The sequence below is a fragment of the Callionymus lyra genome, chromosome 12 (genome assembly GCF_982586985.1).
Source record: "Callionymus lyra chromosome 12, fCalLyr1.hap1.1, whole genome shotgun sequence".
Lineage (NCBI taxonomy): Eukaryota > Metazoa > Chordata > Actinopteri > Syngnathiformes > Callionymidae > Callionymus > Callionymus lyra.
The window spans coordinates 8,787,469-8,814,992 of NC_141829.1; the positions used below are offsets into that span (position 1 = coordinate 8,787,469).

Here is a 27,524-nt window from a genome sequence, read left to right on the forward strand (position 1 = left end):
AGACAATGCCGGGAGCGACGCCAGGGAAGACGCTGGATCTGTCCAAGTTGACGGACGACGAGGCCAAGCATGTGTGGGAGGTGGTCCAGCGTGACTTTGACTTGAGGAAGAAAGAGGAGGACAGACTCGGGTGAGTTTCACTTTATTTCCATTTCTCTCTCTACACAGTTTTAGGTGTGAGTCTGTGGCGTCTTAGCTCAACTGCACTGTGGTTGTGGATCATCACAGGTTCCACCGATGTGTAGTTCATCGGTCATTTGGGGAGAACTTGGTTAGGGGCGTCATAGCTCAGATGGTAGAGTGGTTGCCCGCAGTCCAAAAGGTTGCAGGTTCAATCCCAGCTTCAGACAAGCTTGTGTCGTTGTGTCCCTGAGCTTTACCCTGATTGCTCCTGAGGGCAGATTCGGCGCCATGTGGTGCAGCCTACTCCCATCAGTATGTGTGAATGGCTGTCAAAGCGCTTTGTGACCCTGGTCTAGAAAGACGCTATATAAATAGAGATTATTATTATTACACAAACAAACAAACTGTGAGGCAAATAAAGTTGTTTTGGGGTTAATCTGCTCTAACTAGATCACCAAATGTTCTTCTAGAATATCTCACTCGTGCCTCCCAATTTTCAAGGAACAGAACAAAAGTCCACTTACTAAAACGATCAAAACACGGAGTCGCTTCCGTCGCTCAAACACGACGTCACGTCTGTCACGGGTGGTTTTTTCGCAGCTCCAAGTCAAACAAAATACAAGCTTTACAATCGCGACCGGACACACTTTGTCCCGGCGACTGTACAGGTCAACAGTCCCGGGAGAAAAGGTCCGAGGTTCAGAAACATGGCTATATTTAAGGCAAATTTCCCGTCCGGGAGGTCTTCTCTTTCCGGCCAAATGGTGCTTTTAAGGTTCCCTGTGTCCCGATCACCCATTGAGAGACATCCTAATTTGTTTTCTTGTAATCTAACCATTCAAATGTCCTCGGGTGGGGGTTTCTGTCTTTTAGCCCCCCTTTCCCGGGTGTGTCTTGCTTCGTTCTTTGATCTACAATTTAAGGTGTGATTTGCAGATAAACAGATGTTTTAAATTACCGCTGTCGGATCTCTAATTCTGATCCAAGCTTGCCTCGAACCAGTGTGAGTCTGGAGTGGAATGTTGATTGTGAATGTGTAGTCAAACGTTTAAGCTCTTAGATCAAGCGAGTAATTTATACTTTATATTTTGGTTATATTTTAGCATTAATTTAAGTATGGCGTATACGTATAGTGTATAATAATTTTAATCTAACAGTACACCGTGATAGCTCCGATCACATGGAGGTTTCCAAAAAAAGATTTGGTGGTTATTTATTTGACAAATATCTCAGTGGAGTCACAACATTAATTTGTGTTATTATCTCTTCATTTGAAAAGAGACAAAGTGTCGACAAGAGCCTGAAACTGGACCCAGTGTTTGGAGGAAATGTCGAGTCCTGGGACTTGTCCGATGGCCGACAGATGATTCAGTCATTTGCTCAATAACAAGTCTCTTAGCTACAGTAACCGATGAAGAGATCTACCGTCGGAAGGCGGTTCGTTGGGAGAGGGGGGGTGGTTTCCGCTGCCCTTTGGCAAGACCTCTTCTCAAGAGTTGTAAAGGACAAATGTAGAAAACATTTGATGGCAGTAAAATAAGATTTACACCTGACATCTTTCGTCTCATGGACAGACAGCAGTTCCTGCCTTAACCTCAGATTGAGAAAGTCGCAGGTTCACGTTGCTCAAGAGACTCACATGGACCTTTGCTGTTGAAGTTTTGCCAAATATGCTTCTGTTTTCTTAATTTAAGATCACAGTAAAAGGCTGCAATGTCTCCTGGAAGGTTTAATACTGTACGACTCCCCTGCCTATATGTAAACACAACTGTTTTGTTAACTGTTAACCCCTTCTTTGTGAGGGAAGTCGATAGGTCAGTCCACAAATAGGTGACTAAGAGACCAAACCTGGCAATGACATGGTACTTTCCTGACACTGAACAGAGTATGTAGGCGGGAGTTTAAGGTTATCTGTCAGTGGTTACAGATTGCAGTCACCTTAGGGAGATAGAGCTGTGTAGGAGGGTTTGGAGAAGTTCAACACTGAGCATTTTTACTGGAGCTGAAGAGGTCGAGTGAGCAGTCGACCAGTCCAGAGAGAGTCCCTGCCTTATGGGGTTGGAGGGTGATGTATTAATATGTTCTTGTCAGGTACCACTCTCTGGTCTGAGAAGGTGATGACTGCAGGTTTTTCAAGGGTGATGAAAGTCATAGAACATAAATTAAGTCTTGTCTAGGTTAAGCTTGAGTAAGTGTTTTAGAAAAACTTGATAGTAGAGTCGATACACTTCAGTTTGGTTGAATTAAAATAGTCATGTGTTGTAAGCTGAACTATACAAAACATCCTGAAACAAGCATATAGCTTTTGCTTAGGATGTCTGCATTGAGAGACCAGAGCTGATACCTTCGGACCCATTCAGGTCCATGGTTCACCCTCAACGTACAGATGTTACTTGGACGCAAATACAGATATCATCCTTTTTCTTCACCTTGTTACCAGTTCAACTTGAATTAAGCTTGGAAAAACTGACCAAGAATAATCAAGTAAGACATATTAATAATGCGGGAAATAAGTCACTTTTTAAAAGACACATAACTAAATTAAACGTAGGTATTTGCAGTGCAAGGTAGAATCTGTAACAACTTTGTGTTTGTGGTGCCAGGTTAGTGCAGGAGCTAAAGCAACTGTTACAATACAATCTTGGAGAAAAAAGCTTGTGGAAGCAGGATTGTATCTGAAGTAGGTATTGTTTCAGTGTGTTTTGGGTCTTATAGAACATTTTTTCTGAGATACTAAAAAGGAAGAAGCGAAGCTGAGGGTGGTGTAAGTGAGAGAAGGATGGTGATGTCATGAAAGATCCTTGAAAGCGCTGACATGTCTTTTGTTTTCAGTTTTCTTTGTAGTCTAATCTTTTATTAACTTCACAAGAGAGCGTTTTTGTTGCACATACCCATGAGACCACCAGCTTTATTTTAACCATATGTGCGACCAGAGTTTGTTGTAATAAGGTCTACTTCAAAAAGGAAATGAGGAGATCAGACTGAGGATGTTGTTGAAGGTCCCTGGTTTATCTAGACCTTTGAACACCATGTCGCAGTACGCCGTCTTTGCAGGGATCTTTGTGACTTATTCCTTCAAATTAAAGGTTTCTGTAGGTCATAGGACCTAGACAAACCTTATGTTTTGTAAGTGGAGCTGTTTGTGAACATCTGGATTGGATTAGATCTTCAAAAACTTGATGCATCAATCCCATCTCAATACCCATGATTCGTTGTCATCATGTTTCTCTGAGCAACAATGTAATTGCTCTTTAGGAGCAGAGAGTTGAAACAACACGTGGTCGACTGTACAATCACGATTAGTCAGAAAAACCCGTTATTAACAGGCGTCGTGAACCTTAAAACATTTGCTGTCATGGCGACCATTATCGCTCACAGCTGGAAACACAAAACTTTCAAACAAACACACTCGCATCTGTCTTTTGTTGTGAACCCTCTTTGTTCCAGTTCCCCACCCTGACCCCCCTCGTGATGGTTCTCACAACGAGTAAAAAAAAAAAAGATTTCTTCAGTAAATATGGTTCAGCTGGGACCTTGACAGATGGGATCGGTTATTCTGGGATGGACCCAACGAATTGTGTCACACAATTCTTGCATAAGAGTTGTGTTCTCATCATATTGTGTAGGTTTTGTACCTGATGGAATATTAAATGATCCACATACAATGTCAAATTTCATCAAAGATCAAAATACTTCATTAAGGAGTCACTATCTGAGTGATTTTCCCCCAAATGGATTGATTTTATTTAAAAACTATAAGGGTTTTAATAGAATATTCTTTTTTGGGGGGGGGGGGATTGTATATGAGCTAATTTATTATTAATAGTATTGTAATAATATATAAACATAAAATAAATACCTTTGTAGAAAAAGATTGAGAAAGGGGGGATGTACATTGATATGGCAAGTGTTTGTAGGTTCAGTTTCAGTTTAGTGCCGCGAAAGCTTTTGGAAAAAAAAACTGTATCTGAGTCTATTCCTTCTTGGCCATATTGATCTAACCGATTTCATAGATCATCAGACTCTCTATACTGGAACAGTATTGGGTTCAGGTTTTCCCTTTTGAGAACTCTCAGCCACTGCTGGGCCTTCCTATTAATGCCGTGGTTTTCCTAGACCAAGAGAGCTTCTGCTATCATGTGGACAACAGGGAATCTGAAAAAACTCCACCATTTGCTACACATTCGCCTTTGATAAACGTGGATGTATATGCAGCTCTGTCCTCCCTGAAGTCCAGAGAGAGCTTCTTGGTTTTGGACTTGGACACAAAACACAGAAAATCCGGTGACCTCAAGGGGCTGTCTAGTCATGAAGTGACGGGGGGGGGGGGGGTAATACTGTAAGTTCTGGAGATGATGGGCTGTTCATGAAGTCTGTTGGGTTCTGGCCACCATTAGCATTAATTCTGTTCCATTAATGAAGCAGAAGCTTCACACAGCAAGGAAATCCTGATGTTCTCCTGAAGAAGGTCCCAAAAGAGCTGAGGACCTTTGCTAGTTGCAAAGTCGACCATACTTCTTCAGGTTATAGGAGGTTAAATAGACTTGCCTTCTGGCCTGGTCTGTGGTTTGGTTCTCTGTGAGGAGATTTCCTTTGACGTTCTATTCATTTAGCGTTTGGACCACAACTCAGCTAGAACTCTTCGTCTCCTTCTTCTTGTTAGTTTTCTTCTTGTGTCTTCAAATTAGTTTACATGTGACTCTTCTCGAGCCCTAGTGACCCAATTTGAATAACAAGTTAAACTAAGTCTCAGTGCTAAAAGCGGGTCTTTTGTGGGTCTGTAGGCGCCTGTTCTTATGTGTGATCCTTGGCCGGTTCTCAAGCGGCTCCTTCCTGACAAGTACACTTGGAAAAGCGATACTTCCTGCTGAAGTTTCTGCCTGAAATGATTCTCAGTTTAAAAAGACAGGACGTTCAGTCGTAACAAAGTTACAAACATCTGCCAATGTAAACCGGTGTTGTTTTGTCAGCTGTGAGAACTTAAATGAAGTGGAGTTTTTCGGAACTACTTTGCTCGCGTTTCTGATGAACAGTGTTGTGTAAATGGTTTATTAAGTGTCTTGTAAACACTCGTGAGAAGCAATTTTTCTCTTTCTTCCTGTCGAGATGTAACTTTGTTTCCGTGCAGAGACCTGAAGACCAAGATCGAGAAGGAGGACACCAAGAGGGAGATTTTAGGGAACACGACCAGTCTGAGTGAGACTCACTGCATCCGCTGCCTCCAGCCCTTCAAGTTCCTGGTCAGCAGCAAGCGTCAGTGTCTGGACTGTCAGTTGCTGGTCTGTAAGTCCTGCACTCGCTACAACAAGAAGGAGCAAGGATGGGTGTGTGACCCTTGCCACATGGCCAGGTACCTAGCTCGCCTGAAACAGCTTGTTTCATCAAACACCAAACACCTCATCCATCCATCCATTCATGCCTAAATCCACACATTCCTTTATTTATTTAACCATCCATATTAATTCATCCATCCATCTGTCTAACCATCCACGTATCCATCTACGTATCTATGTATCTATCCATCTATCAATTTATCCATCCGTTGATCCATCCAACCATTGCATCGCTCCAAGCATCCATTCATGTGTCCATCCATACACCCATACATACCATGCATCCATCTGTCCATCAATCCATCCATCCATTCATGTATTGATCCACGCATCCACACGTTCATTTGTTCATCCACCGAGCTATCCATCCATTTGCGTTTCAATCCTTCCATCCATTCATCCATCCATCCATCCATTCATGCATCCATCCATCCATTCATCCATCCATCCATGCATGTGTTCATTCATCGATATATGCATCCATCCATCCATTTATGCATTCCTCCATCCCTGAATCCATATATGCATCCATTCATCCATCCATACATCCATCCCTGCATCCTTCCATCCATGCATGTATCCATTCATCGCAATTAGCTCTATCCATCCATTTATCTATCCATCCATCCCTGAATCCATATATCCATATATCCATCCATCCATCCATCCATCCATCCATCCATCCATCCATCCATCCATCCATCCATCCATCCATCCATCCATCCATCCATCCATCCATCCATCCATCCATCCATCCATCCATGCATGTGTTCATTCATAGATATATGCATCCATCCATCCATTCATGCATCTATCCATCCATCCATGCATGTGTTCATTCATCGATATATGCATCCATCCCTCCATTCATGCATCTATCCATCCATCCATGCATGTGTTCATTCATTGATATATGCATCCATCCCTCCATTCATGCATCTATCCATCCTCCCTGAATCCATATCTTCATTCATCCATCCATCCATTCATGCATCTATCCATCCAACCATTCATGCTTCTATCCATCCATCCATGCATGCACCAATTAATCAAACTCATATTTCTTATCTTATAATTGTATCTATTTGTATCATTTTTAATGTTTATTAACAATGTCAACTTGAATTTAAGTTACTTTTAAAATCATCCAAATGTTCAGTTTGTGGATGATTTACTGTGTTTACAGTTCAAACGAGCTGTGAATTCTGCTGTTGTGTTCTTCGCTCACAGTCCGGTAATTCTTCACACATGTTCTGTCTAGAGCTTTCAAATATGCATTCGATGCTTCTCAAAGAATTTTATTCAGCAACAGCCGTTCGCTTGTCATCATGGCCACAAAACCAAGTCTCTTCTGACAGCTGACACTTGAACATCTCCCATGGTCTGTCAAACATGTTGGAGCTCAAGATGACATTATAAAACTATTATTGGCACGAGCGCTGTGACTTGAGAAGCCCTTTCCTTGAAACTGAGACTGGTCTGGAACAGTTCAGGCTTTGGATTTCAACATATATTACAGCGTTCTTATTGTTCCGTCCCACGACAGGGTTCTCAAGATCGGCACGCTGGAGTGGTACCACGCCAACGTCCGGACTCGATTCAAACGCTTCGGCAGTGCCAAGGTGATGCGCTCGCTCTTCAAGAGGCTGAGCGGCGGCAGCAGCTGCTCCCAGGACGACCTCGTGGGTGAGTGAAGACCAGCTTCTGAGTTCCAACATGTGCTCTGGAGGAAAGAGACGTGGCAGGAAGTGACTCTGTAACGTCTGCACACAGTGAGACTTGCTGAGCCAGCAGTCTGAAACAAACCAAGCATGATAAGATCTACACTTAGATCTTATATCAAGTTGTGTATCGTATTATAAATCAATTATATTTCAGTCTCTGCTCGGGTTTTAAGTCATTCAGTCTTCTTCAGATCAAACTCTGTAATTTGATTTAGCTTTCACACGGTTGGGATGTTCAATAGTGAGTGGAAAATCTTATTATATGATTCGATTTGTTTCACGGAAGTACAGATGATGAAGTTATATTATTCCTTTTTTTCAACTTCCTGTGGTGAAACAGTCTGTAGTTGTCGTGGAGATACAACAGTAGCCTGATGCTACTTTGCCTCTCAATCCTGCAAGGACGATTTCTTAATTCTTAAGATTGAAATGTCTCAGCTACGGCTTTGTTTTTCCTGCTGTTGTTTCTGGGCGCGTTGACCTCATATGACTCACAACCTTCAGCACAAATGATTGATTTAGCCGAAGAAGTCACAGCTTGTCCGTCACTTTGTTGACGCAACAATCATGTCATACTCTGAAGAATGTTGTGGCCAAAGCACTTCCCATTGAGATCACGAGGGCCACAGATGCACAAAAAGCTAATGGCTTTCACCCTAAATGCTCTGGTTTTGGAGAAAACTTTGTGTCGTGCAGCAACTCTGATTTCCTCCCACAGTCACAGTTTACACTGATAGAGGTTGATGGAATCGTTTGCAGGATGTGTGTGTGAGTGGTTGTTTGTCTTAAAGTGCCTGTTGAGGGTCTGGCAACCTGTCCAGGGTGTCCGTTGCCCCCAATGTAGCCAGGATGGCTGGTAGCTAGTTAAGGAATAAAGATTATTGAGTAATTAAATACAACCAAAAATAATCACAAATCGTTTCATATACAGTACTGTGCAAATTTTAGGCAAGTGTGAAAAAATGCTGTAAACTAAGAATCCTTTAAAAAATGGAAGTGTTAATAGTTGATTTTCATCAGTTAACAAAATGCAGTGAATGAACATAAATGTCAATCAAATAAATATTTAGTGTGACCACCTTTGCCTTCAAGACAGAATCAATTCTTCCAGGTTCACTTGCACACAGTTTTTGAAGAAACTCGACTGGTAGGTTGTTCCAAACATCTTGGAGAACTAACCACAGATCTTCTGTAGATGTTTCACAAATCCTTCTGTCTCTTCATGTTATCCCAGACAGACTCCATAATGGTGAGATCAGGACTCTGTGGGGTCCATACCGTCACTTCCAGGACTTCTTCTTCTTCTTCTTTTTTATGCTGAAGATATTTCTTCATGACATTGACTGTATGCTTGGGGTCGTTGTCCTGCTGCAGAATACATTTTGGGCCAACCACAAGCCTCCCTGATGGTATTGATGATAGATGAGTATCTGTATTTCTCAGCATTGAAACCATTAATGACCAAATCTACAACTCCATTTGCAGAAATGCAGCTCAAAACTTGCAAGAACCTCCACCATGTTTCACTGGTGCCTGTAGACACTGTTGCCTGTAGCGCTCTCCAGCCCTTCGGCGAACAAACTTCTGCTACAGCCAAATATTTCACATTTTGATTCATCAGTCCAGACCACCTGCTGCCATTATTTTTCCATGTTGGAGAAATGGCTTTTTGGCTGCAACTCTTCCATGAAGACACTTCTGGCCAGACTTCTCTGGACAGTAGATGGGTGTATCTGGGTCCCACTGGTTACTTCCAGTTCTGAGGTGAAGGCACGGCTCGACATCTTACGATTTTGAAGGGAAATAAGCTTGATGTGTTTTTCATCTGCTAAGTCTCTATATCTGCTAATCCTCTAAGTTTCCTTGGCCGACCATTGCGTCTACGATCCTCAAGGTTGTTTCTTTGTGCTTCTTCAAAAGAGCTTGAACAGCACATCTTGAAACATCTGCTTTGAAATCTTGGTCTGGGAGAAACCTTGCTGATGCAGTAGAACTACCTTGTGTATTGTTTGCTGTGCTTAGTCATGGTGACCTGTGACATGAAACTGTCTACACAACCTCAGCTTGGTAGCCGAGTTTGGCTGCTCCTCTCCCAGTTTCAAGCCTAGTTTAGCAGATTTTAAGTCCCTAAATTTCAACCTACTTGTGAAACTGATAATAATTATGTTTGGTATAATTGATTTATCATACACTAGAATCCTATAAAAACCCCTGACTTTGTGCAAATGTACCTATAAGAATTGATGCTGGTTTAAAGGCAAAGGGTAGTAACAACAAATATTGATTTGATTTAGATTATCTTTTGTTCGCTCACTTTGCATTATGTAAAAATAAACAATTATTATTTATATTTTTTAAAGCATTCTTAGTTTACAGCTTTTTTTCACACCTGCCTAAATTTTTTGCACAGTACTGTATGTATGAGTGTTTGAAAGTGTTTGATTTTAAAGAAAATAACGTTTTTAATTGTTAAATTATTGGGTTTTTTTTATATATATTTTTCTTTTTGTACCAGAATTTTGTTTATGGTTTACATATCTATAAAGAATTTTCAAAATAAACAACAATTAAAACAATTTAAACAAAAAAACATTAAATTCACAAACAATTACAATAACATGCAAATCTAGGTGAAGACTGAGGACGAGAGGATACAATTGCTAGCTGAGGTTTGGACATATTTACGTCTGAAAACAAATGAAAGTAGTTATGACTTCATCAAAAGTGTCATGTGGTCTATAAATTCTGCAACACCAGAGTCAAGTACTCGGCAATACTACACATATATCCTTGTTACTACAGTATCACAATATATCGCAATATATCATAACATATGTTCCCTGTATTGTGATACGTATCGCCAGGTTCTTGCCACTACACATTCCTTATAATAAATATTGAAATGATTTCAAATAACACAATAAGATCACAGTACAAGTTGCAGTACAATAAATAAAAAGGTATAAATACATAAAACATAAAACTATGGCAGAGCTAGAATAGTTAAGTAAAAGCCAAAAATGACCATCAAAATAGAAAGTAATAACTGTATATAAAGGTGAAATTATAAAATTGCAATGATAAACTACATGAAATAAAACTTCTTAGCCATTAAAAAAAAGATAAAAGGTCGATGACAATTCTGAGTCCTTTATGTTTCTGACCAGCTGGAGGAAATTGAGGTACCCAAAGATGACATATATGCACAGGAAGCACATACAAAACTCTTAAAGAAGAATTTCAAACTACATGCCAATAAAAGTTTCGAGCTGGAATCAAACCTGCAACCATGTGAAACTGCGCCACATCCAAGTCTGCTGCAGATTATAACTATATTTATAAAATCACATCAAAAGTATTTTTGAAATAATAACAAAATCTAATCAAGGTGAAGAACAAAAGTAATGAAAGATGAAAGAGATGAATACAGTCACTGTTTGGAACATCTGCTTGATTTAAGAAACCATAGAAATGATCAAGTCTTCCGTGGGAATCCATTAATATCTAAGATTCAATTATTATTCTCATGACTCCTGACTTTTTTTCCCCACCATTGTTCTTCATAACCTTGTCCTCCGCTCACTTCTCTCCCTCCTACAGTATTTCTTCAGACCTGTGGTTACGTAAGGATGTGAGTTTTCTCTCCAGCTTTCGTGTCGAGCTCGCAGATGTCCATCGCCGCAGCTGAATCACAAACACATGACAATAACTCCTGTTACTTATTAGGGATATTTTTGTGGATGTTTTTTGGAAACGCAGGTGAAACAAGTTCATTTGTTCGATGCAGTAAAGGCTTTATGATGAGAGAGTTATTTTATTGACGGATGTAGTTTCTAGAGGCTCAGACTTTTCTTCTCCTCACACTCTTCTGAGGGAACACAGAGGTGGTTCCAGGTCAGTTGTTAAATGTGATCGCTCCTGTGTGTCCTGGGTCCATCCTGGACCTCCTCACTGTTGGACTCCAGAACCGTAGATGTTTAAGAGAAATCCTTCTAAACTGCCCCTTGATGTAGATAAACATCCGTGATAAGTCTCAAATCACATACTTCTCTTAGTATACTAGAAGTTAGTATGCATCAGGATAGTGTACGTACTAACTAGTAACTAATTCTCCACAGATAGTTTGTCTCAAATCAAACTCTGCTGCTACGCACTAACAGGAAATGACGCGACAGCTTCTTCTTCTACTACTATTTAACGAGGATTTCAACCAGCTGTAGGAACACTATCGCCACCTGCTGGCAGCACGTTTGGTTTGGATCAAGAAATATGAGAAACGAAATATTCGCAAGATATTTACGCCGGTATCAGCACCGAAGGCGTGTCATCCTCCTACTGCTGCTGACAATGTACCTATAGATATATGAATATATATATATATATTTATATATGATGTAACTTCCGTTTACAACCACAACGTCACTAAGATGGAGCCTTTTGGGGTAGAAATTGTCCATCGATTCAAACTCAGTTTTGGGTGTTTTAGTGACAATTTAGTGTGCACGGAGCACTACATTTCACATACTAAGAATTGAGATGCACTCAAGCACTAAAAATACTAAGTTGAAGTACTTAAGTATGCGATTTAAGACACAGCTCAGCTCTACAGTGAATCTATACCAGATGGTTAAGCTTCCTGCTTGTTCTTGAAGTCTATCTCTTTGTGTATTGTTTTTAAATGATGAGGTTTTAATGAAAAAGGTGTTTGTCATAAAATATATATTTTGAGGTAAATTTACTAACTAACTTTTTTTTCATTACAAAATGTTTAATGGCTTCAATACATGAGCAGTATGGAGGTATTTGGATGTTTTTAAGTGTCTTTTTGGATGAAGACGGAGACAACTGAGCTCCAGTCGCTACATTAAAATGAACAAACATTTTTGCCTACAACTCTAAAAAGTAACAGATTACTCTGAAGATAATCCCAACCCTTAGTCGACATTAGTAGAAATTGAATGAAAAATTAATCTTGGGTGCACTATCACTTCTTTGTCTTGACACTAAAGCTCCTGAAAGTTCTGCTCCCTCCGACTCTTGCCCTCTTTTTTTCCCAGCGAGCCTCTTCATTCTTGTGACTCTGAGTCACACGGACTAAGTTTCCGATCGCAGCGAACAGCCAAGTCTGTCAGAGCCGATTAATGTCCTTTTGGTCTTTTCCTGTTTGCTCCTCTCAGACTCTGCACAGCTGTTGTCGGGGTCCAGTGACGCTTCCAATCAGGTCCAGTGTGGATGCTGTGGGAGCTCGTTCATTGTTCAGAACGTTTGTTTTGTGAATAAATAGTTAAACCTTTATTTAATTTATGGATTTCTTGTGCTAGTAGTTTACATTCTTGTGTTAACGAAACAGGTGTTTTGCCCAAAACTCAATTTTGAGCAACTTGTGTTTTCTAAAGGGTTTACTCTGTTCTCACGTTGTAGGACTCACACAGATGTGTTGGACTCCATCAGTCCAACACATTTCTGGAGTCACTGGAGGATCGTAGCTCAGCTCAGCTCTAGTCACACGACATTTCTTTTTACTGCTCGTCTGTATCTTTTATGTCCAGGCTTCAATACAAGATGGTGGTATGGAGGTATTTGGATGTTTTTAAGTGTATTTTTGGACAAAGACGAAGGCGAAGACAACTGAGCTCCAGTCGCTACATTAAAATGAACAAACTTTTTTGTCTATAACTCTAAAAAGTAATAGATTACTCTGAAAATAATCCCAACCCTTAGTCGACATGAGGGTTAGTAGAAAAATGAGTAAAGTTAGAATTTTGGGTAAACTATCACTTTAAGTTAAGTTAGGAAACTCTAAAGATGTTTCAGATCCGAAGTCAATGATAATTTAACAGGACACAAAAACATGTTAATATCATGGATTTGATGTCATTTGTTCGATGTAAAAACAGAGATAATACGGTATCATGAAACATCTGATGAGGCTTCATGATACTATTTTCTGAGCTCAGTAGGTGGCGCTCTCAGTTTCAAAAATGATGCGTCATTGAAATGGTGGTTCAGAGAGAATAATTTAAAAGCAGAGAGCGCCATCTAGTGAAAGGGAGGATACTCATATCCACACTACAGTGGGAGTCTTGAGCAGCTCTTATAGTCAAAGACTCATGAACCCCCGGTGCAAATAGGAACGCTTCCGCAGATCATTAATTCCAAACGCAGTCAGACTTTACAATAATCCGTCTTAAACTCCAGTACTTAACTAACTTCTCTTCCGGTTCAGCTATTCTGGCCAATAATCCATTCCTGTGCAATAATTCTGTGGCATAATGCACTCTTTCCCTGTAAGCTTCATACCACTTTAATTACCGTATTCTTCGACTGCACAAGTGAATAAGTCCCTGAGTCTATTAGTGTTGCATCATGGGAGGAGCATTCGTGCTCCATCTGCTTCTCTGCTCCCTGATGACAGTGTTGAGAGGATGATGTCATCATCCATGATGGGCAGTTTATCCAGTGATCTCCTCTCTTAGCTTCCTAGCTAACCTGTCAAATTATTGAGCTCTAGAGAAACACTAATACAAGGACATACCTCTGCCATGCAGCTTATTTACACCCATATTTAATTTTTATCAATGAGTATTTTATATATTATTGGTGTCTCCATTGACTAACTCAACTGAGTGACAGATTCCTCATAAAGGTGCCGAAGACTCAGCACCCTAAGGATCCCAGCTGCTACAGACCTGTGGCCTTGACATCCCACCTTATGAAGGCTCTGGAGCGGCTGGTCCTTAGTTACCTGAGTCCTCTGGTGCGCTCCTCCATGGATCCGTTGCAGTTTGCCTACCAACCTGACATCGGCGTGGAGGACGCCATCATCTTCCTTCTCCAACGAGCACTTTCTCACCTGGAGTCGCCTGGAAGCACTGTGAGGATCCTTTTCCTGGATCTAAGCAGTGCTTTCAATACCATCAGGTCGAACATCCTGAGGGACAAGCTGGAGCTGTCTGGAGCGGACACTCATCTCACGGACTGGATTGTGGACTACCTCACCAACCGTCCACAGTTCGTGAGGACCCGGGACGGTGTTTCGAAGACTGTACTGTGCAGTGTAGGGGTCCCCCAGGGAACAGTGTTGGCACCGTTCCTCTTTTCACTGTACACTGCAGACTTCCAACACCTTTCTCCCACCCAAGTTCTCGGACGACTCCGCCATTGTCGGCCTCATTAAGGACGGGGATGACGGGTCGTACCGGGGACTTGTCCAGGACTTTGCTGACTGGTGCCTGGAAAACCACCTCCAGATCAACTCCAACAAAACTAAGGAGTTGATTGTGGATTTCCGGCGGTGTCCCTCCATCTCCTCCTCACCACTGAACATCCGGGGACAGGACATTGAGATTGTCACGTCTTACAAGTTCCTGCATGTTCACCTCAACAACCGCCTGGACAGGGTGGATAACACTGCTGCTCTTTATAAAAAAGGGCGGAGTAGACTCTACCTGCTCCGGAGGTTGAGGTCGTTTGGTGTCCGGGGGCCACTCCTGAAGTCATTCTATGACTCAGTGGTGGCCTCTGCCATCTTCAACGGTGTGGTCTGCTGGCGGAGCAGCATGACAGCAAAGGATAGGGCTAAACTGGACAGCCTTATTAAGAAGGCCGGTTACGTCCTAGGGCGCCCCCTGGATCCTGTGGAGGAAGTGACTGGAGGGAGGATACGGAGCAAGCTGGGCTCCATGAGGAGGAACTTGTCTCACCCTCTCCAGCACACACTGAGGGCATTGAGGAGCTCCATCAGTGATAGGATGCTCCATCCTCGGTGTGTGAGGGAGAGGTACCGCAGGTCCTTCCTCCCTACTGCCATCAGACTCCACAATAACAACACAGCCAGATAATTATCTAACTGCACCTTCTTGTAATTTTTGTAAATATGATTAAAAGTGTATATAATATAGTACAGATTTATTTTCTATTCTATTTAGATTTTTTTCTTTTCTTTCTAATATTTTATTTCTGGGTGTTTTATTTTTCTTCTGGTATACTGCTCTTGCTGTTTGTTAAAAAGAATTTCCCCTCGCGGGACAATAAAGGGATTCTGATTCTGATTCTGATTCTAAAGCTTTTGGATACTGATGGTAAACCGGATTGTTTTTTTCATTTATACAAACCCATGTTTTTTTTCTGACGTCTTTGTTTTTGTTTATTTGTTGCATTGTCCCTTTGCTGATATATTTCCTGGTTTCTTCTGAATTTTATATATTTGTATTTCTTGGGGAGGCCTTATATAAGCCCGTAAAGGGCTGTTAACCTTTTCCCACACTTAGTGTTTCATTTCTGGTTTTTGTTATTGTCCGTTATTATGGTGCAAATTAATAAATACAAATACAAATACACTCCAGATATTCAAAAAATATTAATTAAATCCTTGCCCGACTTTCAAGATTTCCTTAAAATATCAATAAATTCAATTCATAGTTGTTGACCGACAGACAGACAGACAGACAGACAGACAGACAGACAGAGGTAATTAATACCCAAAGCCTGAAGAAGTATTTGACAGATCTGAGCATCTGCTCATATTGTAGAATTATTCTATCGAGATGTAACTATTCAGTCTGATCTCTACTTGTATCTTCTTCTTTGGGGCTGATGAACTGCAACAGCCCGTCAGGAATTCTCTGGGCAAATTAAACCCGGGAGTAAACGACAGAATCCTGCATCTTTTCAAAGTGAGATCACGTTGTTTAAGTTCTGGGGGAACAGCTGGACTCCCGACGCTTCCTGGGCCTGAAGCCTTTCAGATGCAAAGCGAGAACCTGGACCTGTAGACCGCGTGACGGACGATCACACGAGTGGGAACATCTCGGAGGAGGAAGAGAGCTGGACAGGGAGGGAAGTCTGACGGCGCTATAAGCTGAAGCCAGATGACTCGTGTTTGAAACGGTTCCGAGACTCGCATGCCGACTTTCATGTGACCACATGGGTTTGATTCCCGTGGCATGACTCTGAGCCGTTGTTACTGTACCAGCGCCGCTGTGGCCTGTTGGGACCCTGGAGCTCGGAGGGTATCGAGGTAATTTAGTGGATCATGTGCTTTTAAGCTGTGGCTCCATCTCTAAAAGGTGCCGGATTCAAAACCCCTCCTCACACCCCTCACCCGAGAAACAGATCACTGATGCTGGCCCAGATCAAAAGATGTCCAGATGTTCATGGGTTTCATGTTGGAGAAAGTGACAAAACACTTTGATTTCTTTGTGTTCTTACTGGTTCAAAGCTTTTGACAATGTGCAAGAAATATATTTTTTAATTGTTTCTACAATTGTCAGTTTTTGATCTTGTTCTAGAGTGAGGGGATGACAGAAAGTGAATAATTGGCTTCAATATAATTACATTCCCTGATTGAAAGAGCTTTGTAGACACTTTTTTGTCAAGTTGCTGACTGTGTAGAATTCTTTATATCAATATATCATAATCAGAAATAACTTTATATAATTAATTTGGATAATGTGAGACCATCACCAAGGCTGCCATTTTGGGGGCATATCATGATACTGTAGTAACAAGGATATAAGTTTGTAGTATTTTCAAGTACTTGACTCTAGTGTTGCAGAATTTACAGATCACATGACTCTTGACGAAGTAGTAACTGTTTTCATTTGTTTTCAAACCAAAATATGTCCAAACATCAGCTTTAAAAGCTGCTGGAGTCGATTGTGTCCTCTTGTCCTCAGTAATCTCCAGGATTTCATTGTCGCTTTAGCTGCGGATGACGTAATGACTGCTGCCATCTAGCGGCCGGAATTTTGATTCCAACCCAAAAATTTAATATTTGCATGCTAAGGGTTTGTGATGCTGGAGTCGATCGTATCCTCTCGTCCTCAGTCTTCACCGGGATCTCACAGGATTTAATTTTTCCTTTAGCTTCGGAGGAAGTGATGACAGCCGCCATCTAGGGGCTGTTAGTTCAATTGAAATACAAAAATGAATACAACTTTGTGACCCTGGTCTCGAAAAGCGCTATATAAATAAATATTACTTACTTACTTACTTACAACGCAGTGAATATTTACTTGTTAATTGTTAATAAAAAATTCAAATATAATTGATAATGATGATCCTTTTTTACTTAACTTATTAAAATATAAACCATTAAGAAAATATGATGAATACAAATCTTTAAAAAAAATATATTTTATAAGTTTAATTAACACAAAAATAAAAACATGTTAATTGTATAATTGTGTAGTACAGTACTGTAAAAAGAAACATCGCGATATCCAAGTGTATCAATATTTTATTACACCCCTAATCTGCTTTACAGTCTTTTTTTTTAACTTAAGAATAATGTTTTTTTTTCTTTTCCAGAACTGCAAGAATACGACGTGCAGAGCATCCCTGAGATTCACAGTAAGTGAGTCAATGTTGACCAGTGACGCTGTAGCTCTTAAGTGTGAGGTTGTTGCTGTGGATTAATGTCACTTCTGTGGTTCGCAATAATCGAAAAATGTATATATTCTTTCTCTCGAATTAATTAAATTATTTTATTAAGGAGTGTTACTGTTGTGGATTCACACCTATCTGAAGTGATAAATAGTTTTTGGTGTATTAACGCCATGTTTTTTTTAAATAATTACTCGCTAAGACTTCTATTTACATAGTAAAATGTGAATTAATGGAGTTTAATCTTAAACGATGGCTCCGTGAATACAGTCTAAGGACCACATGGGGCCCCTCTTTTACCCCCCAAGTCAGGTTCCACGTCAACTTGTGCCTAGAGGCTGGAAACACACAAACATAATCGAACATTTGTTCACGTCTGCAGGTGGGTTCGAGGAGAGCAGCGTGGAGGCGTCAGAGTCTCCGGGCTATAAAGGGGTGAGAAACGACTTCATATCGACCTCAGCACGATACATCCGAGCTGTCGACCATCAGTGTTTTACTCTGACCGAGAGAAAACCCTTGCGCCATTTTCCTTAAACGTCCTTGCCCTTAAACATTGTCCTCCTCGAACGAAGAAGCCTTAAGAAGTTCCAGCGATGCATAAATAACTGTCGTTCAAAGTCAAGCTGGGGCTCGACATCCCACAGACGTGTTCTGCTCCCTGGAATGTTCGAGCTGAAGAAAGGGTTAAGCAGCCGAACCTGCACCACCTGCTGAGGATTGTGGGTAAATGCCCGCCAGAGAAGCTCCAGAGAAAAGGTCTGACTCGAGTTGATCCGAAAAACTGGATTTGTTTACATTCACGGAGGACTGTTGAGCTTCAGACCTGCTGACGGGCGGTTCTCTCGGTCGAGGCCCTCAGGGTCAGCTTTGGCTTTCGTGGTTTACCTTTGATGTTTTTAATAAAGAGAGCCAAGTGGCCCTTCAGCCCGGTTAATGTGGGCCCTCGTAGGGACACAGCGCCCTCTGCTGGTGCAAGAAAATTCGCTTAACAGTGTCAAATAATAAACCGTTTTTGGAATCTTTTCATACTTTATTATTTTTAAGTTTATTTATTTTAAGTTTTTTATACTCATTTTGTCATGTTTTTAAAGATGAAAAAGACCAAAAGGCGTCTGATCGTCGACCCCTTTGACTTCGATATGGACTGCGACTACTCCATCGCTCCAGTAGGACGTCCCAATCAGGTAACTTCATCAACTGTTGTTGGATTAAAATATACTGCAGCCGACGTAATATATCTGAGATCATTTTATCTGTTAATGAAAAAATCTACAAGCGATTGTTTTCAGAAGCTGAAGTAGATATATTTATTTTAAACACATTTATATTCAATAAATAAAATGTTTGTGGGGAAAAAAAATGGCATCAAAAAGTTACATTTATTTAATTCTTACGTCACATGATGCAAATTTCTAAGTAGAGAAAAAAATTGAATTTGAATTCTTGATTTGATTTTGACGTTTATATACATTTATAGATGTTATAATAACAATTCTATTTCGATTAATTTCTCTTTATCACTTAAATCATATAATTTTATAACTGTATTTTAATATTTTTGATTAATTTATCTTTAACACTTAGAAGTATACATGTTTTTTTTATATATATACTGTATATTTGTTGTTATTTCTCTTCATTCAAACATGTATCTAAATGTATTTACATTTATTTAATAATTTTTTGTTAATTTCTCCTCTAACTTTTTAATGTTAGTTTTGTTTTATAAAAATTCTCTCAGGAAATTCTGATGTGTTGATGAGGTTTCATAAAACACTGTCCTAGTTTTCAAAGGCCACTAGGCAGCGCTCTCGATAAAACCTCTCGTTATTTTTAAAAAAAAACAGAGCGCCCCCTACTGGGCTTTTGAAATCGTGACATTGTATCACAAAGCCTCGTCAGCTGTTTCGTGAAAACTCATCAAAGCCATTTCTAGTTTTTGACCTAAATTGTCTTAAGTATTAAAAAGTTTAACAATTTACATGTATAACTTTCATCCATTTATTTAGTTCATTATCATATTTTGAATATAAACATTTTAAATCTCAGTTTTGCTAGGAAGCAGCCTATGCAAAAGTAGCTGTTGCTTCTCTTGACAACATGATTCTTAGATTTGATCACGACTGTTCCGTCACTGGAAGTAACAGCGAAGACCTGCAATGAACCTAAAACCTCCCAAACAATCGAGCTCAGCAAGCAGACGACCTCGAGCTCAACCAACCCTCGAACACATCCTGTCTGCAAGACTTGAACAATTAACATCGCCTCGAGTCTCTTCTGCGTCTGCTCTCAATGGTTTGGCAGGAGACGGCGTCGGATTCTTTTTTTTTTCTACTTGGTTAATTTGTTGTTTTGGCCACAACAGAATCAACATCCAGATGTTAGCAACGATGAAAATGCGACTTCATCCAGTCGTCTTGTTAACAGGACGCTCGCGTTGAGATTGAAACCAGATCCAGCCGGACAGACACGGACTAAACGGATGAAGCTAGATGTCAAACCGTAGTTATGCCACGAGTAGATCAAACTAAAGTCACCTGGAAGATAAAACTAGAAACGAAATTAAAAAAAATGATCTTGTTACGCGTGTAAAATTATAAAAACGTTGCAGTTACAATATTTCAAAACAAGGGGGAGACATAAGCACGACTTTAATATCCACAGATAGGGCCTTTAACAGTAATAGAATGAAATGATAATTTATTTTTTTTAAACATATCACTCAACCCAACTCAACTTTATTTATAAAGCGCATTAAAACAACAACAGTTGTTACAAAGCGCTGTAAAGTGACAAAAGAAAGCATAGTTAAAACACATAAAGGTAAAAACAATATCAAATAAAACAAGTAAAAAGCACTTAAAACAGCTCAGAGTCTCATGCTGTGTTAAAAGCCAGGCAATAAAAGTGTGTTTTAAGACGAGATTTAAAAATGTATCACTATCATACACACTGAGTTCTAAAGGGAAGATACCAGGAAATAACCTGGGTGCCATCCTTTTTATACCAGGGGCTCTTACACTCGCTACCCTAAAAAAAATAGTCTGGGATTGCTTGACCAAACACAACAACACAGTCACGTAATGGAAGGGTCATCCAGGGGTCATCCAATCGGAAGAGGCTCCGCCCAGCGTGCACCACATGATGCCTTCATTACCTGATTTCGAATTCCAAACGGAAGCGGGTCAAGCGATACCAGACTATTTTTTTAGGTGTGTAGGAGCCCCCGGTAGAAATAGGATGGCACCCAGGCTAGAGTTGAAATCCACCACGAGAACAAAATCTTAAAAATACCTTATCATGAAATATTTAGAGATCAAAAGAAGGACAAGAGAAGGAAAAAAGAAGAAGATTTTGAACAAATCGGTCCAAACTAAGACTTGATGGAAAAACTGTGACTCGGTGTCTGTTTCCCATCAGATGTTCGAGGAGCCGAGCAAGAGTCTGAACTTGAGCACAGATGTGGGAGTTGAACTTGGATTGACTCCACAAGGTGAGGAAAGACTAGAATAAAGACGCTTCCTCCGTTTCTCCTGATGAATTATTTAAAAAAAGAGCTGAGGGAGTTTATTTTCCATCTTCAGGGAGTTGTTATTCCTCATGTTTAATTTGCATCACTGGCCGACCTGAGCGTCAACATTTAAACCAGAGATAAGGAATAAAAAAGGTCTTGTACAATAAGACCTGGAATGTCACTAGGATTACGTAACATAAGTTAATAGAACATCCTTATATTTCACAACCTGTGATTCAACTTAACGTCAGTTTTAATGAACTAAACCAAACTTTTAGACCAAAGTACCTTCTGTTCCAGATGACGTCCCGTTCTTCGACAACCGAACCATCGGCTCTCGCTCCACGTCTCGGCTCAGCTACTCGTCGTGCGGCAGCGGGAGCGTCGGCGGGCGCCGAGGCGGGCGCGGCAGCTTCATCCCGGGCACCGACGACACCGAAGACGACGACGACATCGGGCTGCTCTTCCCCAGTTACAGGTCTCACTCCAGCTTCTGGAACCAGGAGAGCACGAGCTCCCCCGTCCCATCGGTGGAGGTCAGTGTCGGGAACTCGAGTGACCCACCCAAATATTCAATCCAACGTTAATGAATTGTCAATTTACGAAGCAAGGAAATTTAAACACTTTGTGGTGTTTAACTAGAACTGCAGGTTTTTACCAGGTGGTCATAATCGCCGAGGACCGAGATCCAAACTTTGCGAGGTCCAATAAAGCCAGAGATCCTGACAACACAGTTGAAATCTGCTGACTAGAACCAGACGCTGATGTCACTGCAGCTGCAGGATCACAGCGACACGTTCACACTTGGACGCTCACAACAAACTGAAGTCGTTTCATAAATGATCCGAACCTGCCGCGTGGCGACAGACGTGGATGTTCTGGACGTAAATCTAAGAACATTTCACAGTAGAAACATATCTGCTAATCCGTCTTCTTTTCTGTTTATCTTTCTGAATACTGCTACTGTTTTTAGCAAAGGTATTTCTAGAAATAAAACAATAGTAACGGTTTAGCAAGCAAGGCGACCCAGAAGCGGAGGATAATAATAAGTTACCAGGCAGGAGGTTCACAAAAGACTCTTTAATAATCACGCAAAACGTCCACAAGATGGCGTCAAAGGTTCAGAGTCCAAATCTCATGCTGTGTCTCAAATCGCATACTTATCTTAGTATACTAGAAGTTAGTATGCATCAGGATAGTGTACGTACTAACTAGTAACTAATTCTCCACAGATAGTATGTTTCAAATCAAACTGCTGCTACACACTAACAGGAAACGACGCGACAGCTTCTTCTTCTACTACTATTTAATGATGATTTCAACCAGCTGTAGGAACACTATCGCCACCTGCTGGCAGCACGTTTTACAAGTTTGGAAAAAGAAATCAAGAAAAAATAGGAGAATCTAAATATTCATGAGATATTTAAGCCGGTATCAGCACTGAAGACGTGTCATCCTTCTACTGCTGCTGAAAATACACCTGTATGTATATGAATATATATATGCATATATATGAAGTAACTTCTGTTTACAACGTCAATAAGATGGAGCCGTTTAGTGTAGATAGTGTCCATCGAATCATACCCAGTTTTGTGGGCGTTTGAGTACGCCAATTTAGTGTGCATGGCGCACTAAATTTCGCATACTAAGAATTGAGACGCACTTACGCACAAAAAATACTAACTTTGAACAACTGAGAGTTTTACCGATGTTCCAGAGAAAACGTGCTGACTCAGCACCGCTCATTGACCTGATAGTCGACAGCCGTGGATCTTGCCAAGCACCGCACTTACCGACTGTCTAAAGAGCAACGAAACCCAGGAAACCCAGGAAAGGACTGTACAAAATAAAAGCCCCAGGAAGGGGAACGTGACAAATTCAATAAAATGTTAGGGAAAAGTCTGTCGGTCAATTTGCCTCTCAATAAATTCAGTTAAATATGTTTTAATGCTTCAATATTTATAGTCCTAAAAAGCTTTAATATCTTGTTAAAATGAAAATAAATAAATTTAAAAAAAAATACTATAGGATTCCATTTACATGCCGGAAATTCAACGGTTCTGGTCTTTTTGTACTTCCCTCAAGAGTCGGATGCTTTGTTCTGGTTGATACACGGAGGAGCTTGATTTCTCCACCACAGCAGCAGATCACGCTCAATCAGTTTTTTAATTATCTGAAGTTGTTTTAAAGCGTTTATATATATTTCTTGAACATGTGCAACAGGCAAATATCACGGCATCAAACACATTGTTCTGAGGCTTTTTTTTCCTCAATTTTAATGTTAAGTTACTTGTATAAATACAAGGATAAACTGACTCTACTTTCTCTTTCACTTTCTCACACTTTATACTGTGTATTTGTTTTTGTGATCGTCTGTTCTCGCCTCCCACACAGGAAATTGTCATTGAATTATCCTTGTTATCAGTGAGATTCTCTGATAACGATCCTCGCTTTTCACATGTTTATCTTCCCACGGACACGGGGATATTATTCAGAAAGTGACCGTCCGTCTTCTACTGTCCTCAGATCAGCGAGTTGGACAGACGCATGTCGGCCATCGAGACGTTCCTCAACCGTCTGGAGCATAAGATGCATCCCGTCTACGACGAAGTCAGTCCAGCTCAGACCTACCTACCTCTCTATCCAATGTCTTAGCTCATGTCGTAAGAGTATGCTCCAAAAATGTGTATTTTGATAAGTACTTTAGATTCCAAACAGCACCAGGTAGAACACAAAATATTTTTGTATTTATTTGACTGAAAATATATTGCATTTTAATCTCAATGAGACTAACGTGGATGAATAAATAAAGTAGGAAATTTCAAACACTGCATTAACAGGACAATACATACTTGATTATTTTTAATTAGTAAATGTATATTTTAAAAATAAATCCGGTTTGGAATATTGTGGTAAATAAATATAGTTGTAATAGGTTTGTATTGAGGTGGATGTATTTCTTTTTTTTCAAGTAGCTTCAATCATAACAAAAGTTGCTTCCATCAAAACTATAATTGAATTAAAAATAATAAAATTCTTGAACCATCAAATGTTTTAGGGCCTTTGGGTCACCTTGACCCAGAAATAACACAAGGGTTAATTTTTTTATCACAATATTGTTGCTCGAATATAATTATAAATAAAAAAATAAAGAATATTGAATAAAAAAGAAAGAAATCCTCCACTATAAAGACACTTTTATTGTTTTTTTTCTTTTTAAAGAAACTCTTTTCAACTTTCTTTAAAAAATATTTATTAGTATTCATTTAAGCAAATATCAAGAAAATATGTTCTTATTGAATGATCTTACACAAAAAAATAAAGAATTAATCGTTTTTATTGATACATTTTTGATACAGACACTTCTACACAATTCCAAACGTTTTTTTCTGATTGAAGCAACTTAAATTTTTATTTAAATAAAATTTTGAGGCCACTTTTGTTTACTGAGGCAAATTTTTAAAACTGAATAACAAAGAAATTAACCTTCTTTAGAAACGTATCACAGATGTGAGAATTATACAAAATAATAATTAGATTTTTATTTTATTTCATTTTAGAGTAATTTTTGTAACAATATGAGCATTTTTTTCTAAAGTCCAAGTGTGGCCCCCCGCAGACGAAGACCCCTCAGAGCGGGTCTCCGCTCCCTCAGTGGGAGGAGGTGGACCTGGAGGAGCAGCAGCTCCGGCAGAAGCTGCACCTTCTGACCCACAACATCAGCGACCACAGTCTGTCCTCGGACGAGGACGAGGACGAGGACGTCTTCGTCGGCTCCGTCTCCTCGCAGGACGTCCCGTCGGTGAGGAGCCCGGAGGGGGACGTCCCGCGGGACTCCAGCATCTTCTCCAGACCTGAGTCCAGAGCTTCCTTCGTGGTGTCCAGACTGGACGAGAAGGTAGATTCAAACGGAGAGAGTTGATAGAAACTGTATTTATTTATTTCTGTTCGCAGTCGAGCTACTCGACCGACAGTCTGGAGAAACAGCACCCTCTAGAGGAAGGATCTAGGAACTCCTTCAGGGGCTCCGCAGCTCTGCTGGTGCAGCTGGAGGACCAGATCGCTCAGGCGGCCGCAGAAGTCCAGAACACTCAGAGCCAGGTGAGGGTCTACAAGGGTCGAACTTGATCAAAGTCTCACAATCGTTGTCAGGTTTCTCTGATAGAAGACAGAATCGCTGCTCTGAGCGCCGCCGGGATGCACGTGGAGAGGAAGAGGAGGGTAAATAAGATTTAAAAATATTATATTCATTATATTATATCTCATCTTCTCTCTCTCCAGTCGGCCACGCCGGTCCAGACCAGAAAACTTCCTCCAAACTTTCCCACAAGTAAGAATCTCTCGCATGTCGTGGTTCGAACCCAAAAACATCTTAACCTCGTTAAGAGTCTCGGGTCCAACACTGGCTTCTCTTGTGGCTCCGAACACGAGGGACCTGAAGACCTCTCTCACAGAACCAGTGTGGCCCCTTAATCAGATTTGAAGGTGGACGTTGTAAACAACCATTTTGGGGTCATGTGACCATCAGCGGGTCAGAAACATTGTTTTTTATATGAAGAAATAATAGACTTTTAGACGCTACAAAACTCTGTCTCTTGATTCAAAATGTAATTTAAATAAATGTATACGCCCATAAATTGGCGAGCTAAAGTGTTTTGACACGAGGGGGCGCTACAACACTACTTTAGATAGACGTATAACGTCTATTACTTTTATTATTATCCCTCTTTCTTTTGTATTCTTTAACGTTAAATGCTTGTATTAATTCAGTTTATTTTACGAAAACTAGAGTTGCCATTGTTCTAGAGAATACTGACAACTTTTGTTTATTTTTACAAAATTCAATTCATATTGAAGTGAGAATTTTACCTTTTTCTTTAAAGCCAATATTTAGTTTTTAGTTTCTCACGTTTACCTTTTTTTTTCAAATCATCTGGTTTATTTTTTTACTCGTGATTATCTGTGAAATGAATTTCCTGTATTTATATATATTGTTTTTATTTTTTTGTTTCCTCAAATCATATTAAGTTCTTTTATTTTATTAGTTTAATTAATATTTATTTTTAAAGTTTGTTCGTAACACTGAGTCATTGCGTTTCTCTCCTCTTGCAGAAAACTACTGAGACCAGGAGGAGTGAAGGTTCAAACATGACACAGCGATTTTACTTTTTCTTAAACAAATTTTTTATTTTTTATTTTTAAGATAAAAGTCCAGAAATTAAGGCATTTTACAGACAACCTTAACACCTTAAGACATATTGGTAGTTATTTTAATGAAACTCAACTTGTCAATGTTGCTCCCAAAATAAAACATACAATAAACTCTAAATATAATATTAAATAAATATTAAACCAGAAATACAAATATTTATAACGTAAGGCTTTAAATGAGTTAAACCAGCTCATAAATACGTACAATAATTACACTCAACACTTAAGTTTAGTTAAATCATTAAAGTTCTATTTTCAAATGTCAATAAAACAATTAAATTACCAATATTTTATCAAAATAATTCATTTAAAATATGATTTTTTTTTTAGTGATTTTCAAAATCTAATGCGTTCACTATGTAAACGTCTTTTTTTGTTTATATATATTTTAATACATTTATATTCATTAGTTATGTTGTTATAAATGTAGAAAATGAACTTATATTCGTTCAAAATCATCAAGATGTCAATAATGAATAACTACCTTTGTAATAACAAATATACATATATTATTTATTTATTTGTGTGTTTTTATATTACTTAATCCAGAACAAAACCTTTTAATAAACAAAACAAATGTATTATTCTTCTACATATTTACCTTTTTTTGTTAACCTTCATAAAGCAGTTTTATATTTAAAGGTTATTTTCATGACATTGATCATATTTTAGTTTTTTTAACCGTTTATGTATTTATACTAATAAATAACAACGAGAGGATGAATTAGAAAAAGTGTAACAGATGAAATATTGTTTAGTATTTTCTGTCAAAACTGTTTTTTTTTGTACTTTTCTCTGTTTTCATCTTTGTTCGTTGCACAATAAAGTTGTACAAAATAATGTTCTTTTTTTGTCCATTTACATGTAAAAATATGGATCATTTTCGTGTGTAGTGTGGATTCAGATCAAGTTTATCTAGTCTTTATTTTCAAAGGCCACTAGATGTCACTCTCTAATCTTTCTCCACTATTGCAACTAAAAGGTCAAATGATTTATAGAATCAAAAGAGCGCCACCTACAAAGCTATGAAAATCACCATCATGGTTGACAAACTACCTGTCAATCAATCTGTACCTGCCAAACCACAATGGAAGCTGCGAACGTTCTTATCCCTAAAACAACACAGGCTTGTCACGGCTGATCTCTGGTACTTTCCACTGCAAAGTTTGTGATTCTAAAATAAAGCTTATAAAAACAATTATGACATTAAACAAATTGAATTTTCTCAAA

The 27,524-nt window shown here is 39.5% G+C and overlaps 1 protein-coding gene across 1 annotated transcript; it reads left to right on the top strand.

The window, feature by feature from the left end:
- On the top strand, positions 1 to 26,653 carry mlphb (melanophilin b). The gene is made up of 14 exons (XM_087804068.1): positions 1 to 130; positions 5,252 to 5,473; positions 7,003 to 7,142; positions 17,492 to 17,533; positions 17,949 to 18,001; positions 18,661 to 18,753; positions 20,990 to 21,062; positions 21,384 to 21,619; positions 23,610 to 23,693; positions 24,703 to 24,981; positions 25,038 to 25,184; positions 25,236 to 25,304; positions 25,365 to 25,413; positions 26,196 to 26,653. The coding sequence occupies exons 1-14, from the start codon at positions 6 to 8 to the stop codon at positions 26,204 to 26,206; spliced, it is 1,623 nt and encodes a 540-aa protein (XP_087660194.1). The 5' UTR covers positions 1 to 5; the 3' UTR covers positions 26,207 to 26,653.
- The last annotated feature ends 871 nt before the right edge of the window (positions 26,654 to 27,524 follow it).